At 52.0% G+C, this 11,253-nt stretch overlaps 1 protein-coding gene across 5 annotated transcripts in view; it reads left to right on the plus strand.

Annotated features, from left to right (window-relative positions):
• Zer1 (zyg-11 related cell cycle regulator) overlaps window positions 1–8,511 on the plus strand; it is a 29,629-nt gene extending 21,118 nt beyond the window's left edge. For all 5 annotated transcript variants that reach the window (XM_028756930.1, XM_028756935.1, XM_028756933.1 and 2 more), the window contains exons 9-16: window positions 439–654; window positions 1,895–1,936; window positions 2,032–2,151; window positions 2,625–2,740; window positions 3,394–3,582; window positions 4,314–4,411; window positions 5,066–5,168; window positions 6,967–8,511. In XM_028756930.1, the coding sequence (XP_028612763.1) occupies window positions 439–654; window positions 1,895–1,936; window positions 2,032–2,151; window positions 2,625–2,740; window positions 3,394–3,582; window positions 4,314–4,411; window positions 5,066–5,168; window positions 6,967–7,024 (942 nt within the window). In that variant the 3' untranslated portion in view covers window positions 7,025–8,511. The remainder of the gene's footprint in view (window positions 1–438; window positions 655–1,894; window positions 1,937–2,031; window positions 2,152–2,624; window positions 2,741–3,393; window positions 3,583–4,313; window positions 4,412–5,065; window positions 5,169–6,966) is intronic.
• The last annotated feature ends 2,742 nt before the right edge of the window (window positions 8,512–11,253 follow it).

An 11,253-nucleotide genomic window follows, 5' to 3' on the forward strand; every position in this document is an offset into this window, starting at 1 on the left:
TGGTGGCGCACGCCTTTAATCCCAGCACTTGGGAGGCAGAGGCAGGCAGATTTCTCAGTTCAAGGCCAGCCTGGTCTACAGAGTTGAGTTCCAGGACAGCCCGGGCTACACAGGGAAACCCTGTCTTGAAAAACAAAAAAACAAAAAACCTTTCTTAGAATAACCATATTAAAAATGAAAAGCAAGACAGCAAGCCTTGGTGGTATACTGAGGCATCAAGGTTAGGAGTTGAAAGCTAGCCCTGGCTACATGGTGAACTGGAGAGAGAAGCCTGGACAGTGTGAGACCCTCCTCTCCATCTCAGAAACCTACAAACCAAACAAACCAAAAAGCCTTCCTCTTGCAGAGAGCCTCCCCAGCTCTGGGTGACCTTGGATCTGGAGCCCTGTCCCAAATCTGTCCCTGAACGTGCTCTGCTTGTCTCCCAACCTGGCCCAGGTGCAGCGGAACTGCTGTCTGACTCTCTGCAACTTCAGCATCCCCGAGGAACTGGAGTTCCAGTACCGCCGGGTGAATGAGCTGCTGCTCGGCATCCTCAGCCCGAGCCGTCAGGACGAGTCGATCCAGCGGATTGCGGTGCACTTGTGCAATGCCCTGGTCTGCCAGGTGGACAATGACCATAAGGAGGCTGTGGGCAAGATGGGCTTTGTCGTGGTATGTGAGCTCGACTGCCCTTGTCCTTCTGGTCTCTGTGAGTGAGGCCTCAAGAGGACCTGGGCTGGTGGGGAGGAGGGGGTAGAAGTGGGTAGGAGATGGCTTTAGGGTAGACCCAAGGAAGTACATCTCTTTTCTTTATTTGGGGTTAAGGTGGAAGAGGGAATTGCTAAGGATTGAAGGCAGATCCTGGCATATGCTAGGCAAGTAGCCCAACTAGCACTGAGCTTCACACTGACACTTTAAATATTTTCTTACTTCCTTCTTTTTAAGTGTGTGTGTGTGTGTGTGTGTGTGTGTGTCGGGGAGTGCTACTGGAGGCCTGAGTTGTTTGATCCACCTGGAGCTGGAGTTACAGGTGGCCATGAGCCTTCTCACATGGGTGCTGGGAACTGAACTTGGGTCCTCTGCAAGAGTAGGACATACTCCTAGCCACAGAGCCATCTCTACACTCCCCCAGACTTGCTTGCTTGTTTGCTTGCTTGCTTGTTTGTTTGTTCATTTGTGACAAGGTCTTTTTATGTAGCCCTGGCTGGCCCAGGGCTATGTTGCTATGTTCTGCAGGCTGGTCTCTAAGTCAGAAAGATAACTCACTTCTATCTCCCCTGAGTGCTTGTAATAAAGGTGTGCACTACCATGCCCACCTCAGAAGAATTTCTTTTGTTTTGTTTTTTAGACAAGGTTTCTCTGTGTAGCTCTGGCTGTCCTGGAACTCACTCTGTAGACCAGGCTGATCTTGAACTCAGAGATCCACTTGCCTCTGCTTCCCAAGTGCTGAGATTAAAGATTGTACCACCACACCTGGCTTTCAGAATAATTTCTTAATGTGACTGTTGCTTATGACTGTGTGGTCTTCTCTGTCTTTTAACTACTTTCATTCAGCTCCATGCAGTAAGCCCTATGACAAAAGACCCAGGGCTGGCCCTTCATCACTATGCCTTTCTGGCCTGGTATGAGTAAATTCTTAGCCTGGCACATGGGACAGGGTAAATACGGAAGGAAAGGAAGATTTGGGGGTTAGGGGCATCCATTGCCACCCTCCCTTATCCCTGGGAAGTGCAGCCCTTATCAGGGAAGCACTGTGCCAAGTGCCAGGTGTGTCCTTGACCATCTTCAAATCACTTCCAAAACACCTGTAGAGTTGGGTGCTGCCAGGCTGGGACAGGCAGTGCTTCCCTCTCTGCTGAGCTCCTAAGCTGATGGCGTCCTGGCCACAGCAGCCTTTCTCCTCTGCCCACAGACCATGCTGAAGCTGATCCAGAAGAAGCTGCTGGACAAGACGGTAAGCATCACACACTGCCCTCACCCCAGAGCCTTCTGTGCATGAGTTGGCCATGTGCCCTCAGGAGGACATAGCTGAGCTGTGTTCCCCCACAGTGCGACCAGGTCATGGAGTTCTCCTGGAGTGCCCTGTGGAACATCACAGATGAGACGCCCGACAACTGTGAGATGTTCCTCAACTTCAATGGCATGAAGCTCTTTCTCGACTGCCTGAAGGTAGGCAGTGCCCAGGCTGCCACCCATCCCACACAGCATCCATGGCCACACAGGGCCAACCACACACACACACCCACCATGTCTGCAGCTGAAAGAAGTGTCAGGAACCTCCTCTCAGTTGTGCTGTCCTTTTGCCAGGGACCCCAGCCTGTTCTATTCTGCCTGCCCACATACCATTCCCTGCTAACAAGATACAATTCTGCCCAGAATGTAGGACTGTTTTTTTTTTCTGTAGCTTCTTAGGGGCTCCCCAAAAAGGACTCTTCTGAGCTGTGGCAAGTGGAGCCATAATCATTCCCAAGGCCAGCTCTCGTCCCAGCCTGTCCTGGGAGCACTGGAAAGTTTGGGTTGGCCTACTGTACCTCTCCTTTGTCTAGAAGGCCCTCCACACAGGTACCCACATAACCCACAGGGTGACAGTGTCAGACATGAAGTGATGGAGTAGGAAGGCCTTGCTGGCTCTCGTTCCCCAGGAGTTCCCAGAGAAGCAGGAGCTACACCGGAACATGCTAGGGCTCTTGGGGAACGTGGCAGAGGTGAAGGAGCTGCGGCCTCAGCTGATGACCTCCCAGTTCATCAGTGTCTTCAGGTTGGTGCTTCCTGGGCTCAGAACAGTTGTGTGTATACTGTGAACACAGTGTGTGTGCTCTCTCTATGCTTCTGTTACTGGTGCTGCCTTCTATGTATCATGTGCTTTTTGTTTTCCTTTGATCTTGTTTTTAATTCTGCTTATGTGAGGGATGGCTATGTGCCCATGAATGCAGTTGTCCACAAAGGCCAAGGCTTTGGTTTTTCCTGGAGCTGAGGGGCACACATGATTGCAAGCCGCCATGGGTACTGGGACCTAGCTCCAGGCTGAGAGAGCAGTGTGTGCTGTCCACTGAACTGTTTCGAGCCCCATGTGTTTTAGTCTTTCAACCTGCCACAGATGGCAGTAATGTCACATCCTTTTCTTTGAAAGACTCTATCAAGTGGCTGGATGTCGTAACATAAGTGTAATCCCAGCATTTGGGAAATGAAGCAGGAATCTAGACTGTCTAGCAGGCTCCAAGCCTGAACTACATGAGATCCTGACTCCAAAACAAATGAACAAGAGCCATGTAATTTACAGCTGAGCCTGCTGGTACAGGCCTGTCAGCTCCAGAGGCTGAAGCAGGAGGACGGTAGAGCAGTGCGTCTGGCAGCAGGGCTGGGATGCTGCCCATGAGTACATGATGGATTTTTCCTTCTTCTTTCTGGTAGCAACCTGCTGGAAAGCAAGGCCGATGGCATTGAGGTTTCTTACAATGCCTGTGGTGTCCTATCCCACATCATGTTTGATGGGCCTGAGGCCTGGGGTGTCTGTGAACCCCAGCGGGCAGAGGTGGAGGAGCGTATGTGGGCGGCCATCCAGAGCTGGGACATCAACTCCCGAAGGAATATCAACTACAGGTCAGAGATGGGAAGGTACACAGCATGGAGAGTCAGAAGCTGCTTGTCCCAACAGGGTGTGCCAGAGCTCTCCTCCCTGGTCCTGTTCTCCAAAGGCGTTTGCTCTCTCACTGTAAGGTCCAGTGTGTGAGGGGCACATCTCCCACTCGTTAACCTGTTTGTATATTCAAGGCCTGCCTCTTATGCATGTTGATACAGATCTAAATACATAGCAAAACACAAGTCACCTGTCACCCTGCCCTCATCAGGCTGGCCTCAGTCCCTATGTACTGTGAGTGGGTTGTAGTCACCAGGTCAGTACTCCTTGCCAGACCAGGTACAGCTGATCATTATGGTACACACTCTATTGAAAGGACGGGCCATGGTGTGTGGCTTTGCTCAGGCCCCAGGTGCCTGAAAGGCAGGAAGCTGAATCCCAAGGCCCTTCTGAGATTTTCTGGTTTGGGGACTGGGGCTGCAGCCTGGCCTAGAGTTACTGTAGGTTTCTCCCAAGGCTCCCTTCCTTACCAGTTCACTCTCTTGGTTGCCAAGACCCTAGGGTTGGTTTCTGCCCTCTTCCCTCTTCTCTGACTTTGGTCTTCTCCAGAACGAGCTCCTGGATGGAGCCAGCAGCAGGGCCCTGGCTTCCTACAGGCTTGCCCATGCTGCCCTTAGGATGATGCGTGGAAGAGTTCAAAGAAGAAAGCCTCACCCTCCCCAACCTCCAGGTAACAGTGGTCTCTCTCCTGCAGGTCCTTTGAGCCGATCCTCCGCCTCCTTCCCCAGGGTATCTCTCCAGTCAGCCAGCACTGGGCCACCTGGGCCCTGTACAACCTTGTGTCTGTCTACCGTGAGTGCTTCCCTTCCCTTGGCCCAGACAGTCACTCAGCTGAACACAGCTTGTCCACAGGGAGCTGGCACACAGGAGAGAACTCAAAAAGATACTGTTGGCTGTGCCCTTCAGAGCTAAGTTGGCATCGGTGGGATGCTAGTGTGTCGGTTAGCCTATTGCACCATCAGAGGTGTCTCTGCCCATACCAGTATGCCTTTTTCCACACTCCTGCCCTACCTTCGAGGGAGCTTCCCAGTCTTTTTGCCACTTGCAGGGCAGAGGGACACTTGGGTGGTCACCACAGTCACCTGGGGGTGTCTTACTAGCAACATCATAAATGCAGGCTTCTGCCTGGGGACTCAGGCTACAGAACTTCCTGGGATCCTGTGTCATAATACAAACATCTCAGAGAGATAACATGCTTTGGGCCTGTGGTTGAGATATTTTCCATAGGACTAACTCTGGGGAAATTGTAACCAAAATTTCTGGGGGATAATGGAAGTGTCTTTCCCAAGGACTTGCCCATTCCCCTCCACGGTGGCCCTGGGAGGCTTGGCACCCTTGGCCTGTCTCTGCTCCCTCCTGGCGGTGTCTTTCCCCAGCAACCGTAGAGCAGTTCTGGAAACAGGCTGGTAGATGGCCACCATCCTCACTACTGTTCCTACCTTATAGCTGACAAGTACTGCCCCCTGCTGATTAAAGAAGGTGGGATGCCCCTGCTGAGGGACTTGATCAAGATGGGTACTGCCCGGCAGGAAACCAAGGAGATGGCCCGGTAAGAAACAAACTGCATTCCTGGCTAGGTATCTTGGTGTGGAGGGGCACAGTGGGAATGGCAGGAGTCCCCAGAGTTATCAGGGTTGAGTGTGGAACAAACAGCATATGGGTGTCCAGCAGGGGCCTCTGTCGACCTCCCATGGGTGACAGACAGGGTCTCAGCTGTCAGGGAAGTTGACACTCTCAAGTGCTCAGTTGGCTTCCTCTGATCCCACTGAGAACCTTCCTTGTCACTGAGCACTAGCGAGAACTCTGCAGTATTTTTGACCAGTATTATTCCAATAAAAATGGACTCAGGGTGGTGAGGTGTATGCTAGAGGCCACGTGCACACAGTGCTGGGTTATTTGAATGCAAGTGTGAGGGTGAAGGCCATCAGGGAAACGTGCCTTTTGTTTGTTCGATGGCTAGGATGAAGCTCACACACACACACACACACAGACACACACACACACAGACACACACACACAGAGAGACACACATAGACACACACAGACACACAGACACACACAGATATACACAGACACACACACACACAGAGACACACATAGACACACACAGACAAATACAGATATACCCAGACACACACACACACAGAGACACACATAGACACACACAGACACACACAGATATACACAGACACACACAGACACACACACACAGAGACACACATAGACACACATAGACACACAGAGAGACACACAGACACACATAGACACACACAGATATACACAGACACACACAGATATACACAGACACACACACACACACACACACGATACCAGAGCGAAGGTCAGGGCATGCTGGAGCACTCCCTGGCCTTCCGTGTGGGATTTGTTGTTGAGTGTTTACGCCTCAGTTCTGATTGTCACTCTATGTGCACAAGAATGCACTACTACATGTTAGAACCAGTTGGAGTTCCTGCCTCTTTCCTGAATCCATTCTCTTTGGTAGAATATTCCTTTGTCATAAATCTGAGCACAGTGTAGCCTGAGGCTCAGACAACACCCCCCACCCCATCCCCAGAATATGCCTTTCTGTCCTGGAGACATCAGCAGCTCTGCCATTCATTATTTTTGGTGAAGGGACTTATTTCAGTTTTAACTGACTGTTCCTCAAACTTAATCTCTCTTGGAAGTCCCCTGGAAAGTGTTAGAACTGAACACCCACCTGTGAATTTTTACCAGTGGTCTTGGTGCTCTCTGTGTTAAACAAGATCCCAGGACTTTTCAGTCACTGGGTGGAGCTTGTCAGTGAGCCCTCTGTGAGGCCTGAGCGGTGTCTGAGCCATCAGGTCCTCTGGATCAAGCAATGAACTATCCTAGGAATTTCCTTCTCAAAGCCCTCGATGCAGCCTGTCAGCAAGTGGAGGCTGTGGTGAACCCAGAGTCTCCATGTTGAACAGGCAAGCTGTGTAAAGTCAAACTGCAGTGGATGGCGGTTTTCCCAGGGAGCAGGCTGAGCTGGGACACTTAAGGCCTGGAGCCAGCATAGTTGCCTGTGCAAATCTCCAGTCTGTTTGGGACCCCTGCTCCCTGTGGACTTCCGCAGAGAGGATGATCTGGTACACAGGGCAAACGCTGAGGAGGGCAGCAGTGGGTTTGGGAGGTTAGGACTTCCTTCTTTCCTGAGTTGAGGGCAGTGGCAGCATTCATGGCCACAGGTACTTCCCAGGCATGCTGCTAGTCACTGGCACACCATTCAAGTCTGTGTCAGGGTCACTCTTGAGTAGCTGTGGGGCCCCAGGAGGAGCGGCTCTCCCTAGCCATCCTCCAATGCTCTCCCCGGTTTCATCCAGCAAGGTGATTGAGCACTGCAGTAACTTTAGAGAGGAGAACATGGACACGTCCAGATAGAGGCCACACAGCTCGGACCACTGGCCGGGAGGAAGCGCTGGAGGTCTAGTGGGCAGGTCCCTTGCGGAGCCTCCCACAGGGTGAAGAGACAGCGAGGACTTTTGCACAGCCGACGCGTTTCCTTAATGTTAGTGAGATATATATATGTTATATATATATATATATATATATATTTTTTTTTTTTTGGTTAGGAAGTGTGAAGTTTTGTGTGTATGACTTCTCCCGAGTCTTTGCAGCTCCTTGCCACTCTCGGTCCGCCTTCAAGCTTCCGTGGCTGCCATGTCCCCTCGTGCCCCAGCCAGGCTTGCCTCCAATGCTGTGAGCGCCTGGTCCCTTCCCAGTGAGCTCAGACCCTGGCCTGGCTTCTGTCTGTTGTGGGAGGAGCTGGCCCTTAGCAGGCTGCTCAACATCCCTGACCCCTGCCTGAGTGCCCTGTCCAGATTCCCAGGTGAGTGAGGCTGCTGAGGTTTGGAATTAAGTCCAGCCCTACTGGGTATCCCAGAAGCCTTGGTGCTCCAGGCTGTAAACCATCTGGGGCCAAAAGAGTAAGCTGTTCCCAGGCCTTAGACCAGTCGGCTCCTGTCCAGAGGACTCTGGAAAAGCAGGGCTCTATTGGCCCACTGCTCTCTGCCCAGGCCTGTCTGTGGCCATGCTGCTATGGAGGCTGCCTCAAGTCTCCCTCAGGCCCCAGGCTCCAGCCCAGAGATGGTCAGAACTCAGGGGCAATTCCACTGCTCCTTCTGCCAAACATGCCCCAAACCGCCTCAGCTCTGGCAGCTGGCACCTCCCGGGACCAGGGTCTTTCCTTGTTCTGTACCCCTCATCTGCCCGCAGTGCCCCCATGCCCAGGCACTCCCACCAGCAGCAGAGCTGAGCCCACCCGCTGTCCAGAAGATACTACAGCTCCCTCCAAGACAGGAGGTCCCCACTCCAGCCCCACAGTGACAGCAGGAAACCACCTCCAGACCAGCACTTGGACAGTCCTCTGTCCCTCCAGCCCAGTCAGGCTGTCCCTGAGAAGCTGCTGTGCTGTGTGACAGGCACAGTAACAGAAGCTCTCTGGTTATCTCGTGCACCCCGTCATTCTATCTCTCCATTGCTTTTCAGTGATAGAGCTACTGAGGAGACCTGTGCACACAAGCAGGCTTAGGGAGCAAAGCTGACCCTGGGGGCAGCCTCTGGGGTGCCTTTTTCTGCTCTCTCTTCTGTGTGCCTGTTTGTTTTCTGGGCTTGTCTGCCTACAGTCAGAGGGGCCCAGCTGTTCCCAGAACTCAGGGAGAGGCGACTGACCTTTCCAGAGGACACTCTCCCTGGCAGGTTGCTTCCCCCATGCAGCACTTGGACAAGCTCAGCCCGTCCTGCTCATCCCATGCCCTGTGGCACTGCCAGGCCCTGAGCAGGGCGCTCTGCTCACTGCTTCACTACCTGGGTCTGGGGGAATGTCTGTACTTCAGGATGTCACAGAAATACATTTTGTGCAAAGTGCAGAAGAGTGGTGTCTTTTCTTTCCGGTGGAGACTGGGGGATTCTGGGCTAGGTGCACAGTCAGAGGTCAGGAAAGAAGCTAGGGTTCTCCTATAGTGTGGGTAGTTTTACTGTAGGTTTTATGTGCCTGCAGGCTGGAGACAGGTGGCAGACTCAAGTGAGTATGTGTGACAGTCTCTCCACATCTCTGTGCCTAGACACTGAGGTCATGGCTGTCCACCAGGCAGGCAGGGCCCCTGCTGGGAGAGACACAGTAAATACAAACTCACCATTCTGCAGCAAAGACGGGAAGGACACCTCTGGCTGCTGCTGGCATGGTGAAATGGCTCAGGTCGATGGGTGCTAGACAGTACCATATAGCTGTCTATGGATGGGGAAGAGGGGAAGCCAGCAGGGGAACCAGCTCTACAAAAGACTGAGCCGAACCCCGAGGAAAGGTGGAGCCAGCCAGGGATAGCATCTTGGACAGAGGGCTTGTCACAGTGAGCACTCAGGGATTCCCATTGAGATGCAATGGCAAAAGGGACATGGACATGCAGGTGCCATGGACGCAGAGCTCAGCAGCTGTTCCCAAACCTGTCAGGTACTCTCCAGAGCTCACAGAGGGTGTGAGCAGGAGTGCCCAGATCAGATTAAAGAGTTCTGGGAGCCTGCACCCTTCCTTACAGAGCAGAGGTCCCCTCTGCCCCCAGCAGAGCCCACACTAGTGCCCTCTATCACTGGCAGCCCACAGGGCCTAGACAGAAAGGGCATCCATTACATGTGGTAGTTTGTCCTTGAACTTAAGTGGGTCATCCAAGTCGGAGGGCGCTGGAGTGGCTGTCTATGCACACGCAGTGTTGGGCTTTCCCTTACATACTCCTCATTCTCAGCCCACAGATGGGTAGCCGGACTCAAGAGGTGACATGCCTTCTCACCTCAAGTTACCATAGCAAAGGAGGGGGTCCAGGCTTCCCAGGTGCACAGTGTGCTCCTAGCCCAGGTGCCTGCTCTTCCCTGTGTCTAGAACACTGCTTCCTACTCACTCCATCCCACTACCTGGCTACTTCTTGATGCTGAGGCTATGGCACCTGCCACTCCATGGGATTGTGAACAGCACATCAGGCTGTGCTAAGGGTCAGTACACAGCACAGAATCCTGGGTATCCAGAGCTCTTTATAAATTCATTTTAGTTATTTTTTGTGAGTGTATGCTACTTGTGTGCAGTGCCCAAGGTGGCCAGAAGAGGGCAGTAGCTCACAACTATGTGGCATGAGTGCTGAGACCCAAACTTCTCTGGAAGAGCTGCAAGCATAAACCACTGGGCCGCCACTCCTGACACCCACCCAGGATCTTACTGGCTGAGACACACACATGGCCTAGCCATAAGAGCCCCGCCACTAAGACTGACTAGGACCCTTCTAGGGAGAGAAGAGACCGGTCTCCTGCCCACACACCCAAAAAACCACAAAGAAATACACTGATTTTTGTTTTTTTGTTTTGTTTTGTTTTGTTTTGCTTTTATTGAGATGGGGGCTTCTTTTTTGTTTTGTTTTGGATTTTTTGTTGTTTTTTTTTAGCGGGGGGAGTTGTTGTTGCTTTGTTTTTGTTTTTCGAGACAGGGTTTCTCTGTATAGCCCTGGCTGTCCAGAACTCACTCTGTAGAACAGGCTGGCCTCGAACTCTCGAACTCAGAAATCTGCCTGCCTCTGCCTCCCAAGTGCTGGGATTAAAGGCGTGCGCCACCACTGCCCCGGCAACCAGGTGACTTTTTAAATTTAAAAAAGCAAAACAAAAATCCTACTAGGTGGGGAGATGCCCTGCTGGTTAAGAGCATTTGTTGTACCCCCTGCACCCCAAGACACACACACACTCCCAATGAGGTTCTCTGTGTATCACTGCTGTCTTGAAACTTGTTCTGTAGACTACACTTGCCTCAAACTCCAAAGATCCACCTACCTGCCTCTGCCTCACCAGCCAGCTGTCCTGCCCCAAAATAAGGCCTTTCTCTCTATGCAGCTCTGGCTGACCTGAAGCTATGTAGACTAGGCTACCTCTGCCTTTGAGTGCAGGGATTAAAGGTGTGCACCACCATGCCCCATTGTACTTGTGGCTCCTGCAAGGGACCTCAGTTCAGTTTCCAGCATTCACATGGAACCATCTGTAACTCCAGAGGACCCGATACTCTCTTATAACCTTTGCAGACACTAGGCACTGTGCACAGACATACATTCAAGCAAAACATTCACACACGCAAATAACAATCAGCCTCTAAGCATGATGACCTGATTTCTGTCCCTGCAACCCACATGGCAGGAGAGAACCAACAGCTAGGGTTATCCTCTCATTTCTGTGAGCTATCACATTGCGCGTGCACGCGTACACACACACACACGTGTGCGTGCACACACAAACATACACACACATACACACTCCCTGACTCACAAACAGGGTGTATATGTGTTTTGCTGTGTGTTTTGATCTTTTTATTTTTCCATGGACAGAGCTTAGCTGACCTAGAACTCATTACATGAACCAGGCGGGCCATCTGCCTGTCTCTGCATCCCAAAGGATGGGATTAAAGATGTTGGCAGCCCAACCTCTTTTTTTGGGACAAGCTTTTATGTCATACAGTTGGCTTTGAGTCTTCTCCCTCCACATGTATCAAGGATGGCCTTGAATTTTCTTGTCTCTAGCTCCAGCTCATTGAGATCACGGGCATGCAACCATACCGTATATACCATGCTGGGGACCTAACCCAATGT

Source organism: Grammomys surdaster, unplaced genomic scaffold (assembly GCF_004785775.1).
Source record: "Grammomys surdaster isolate TR1022 unplaced genomic scaffold, NIH_TR_1.0 126133, whole genome shotgun sequence".
NCBI lineage: Eukaryota > Metazoa > Chordata > Mammalia > Rodentia > Muridae > Grammomys > Grammomys surdaster.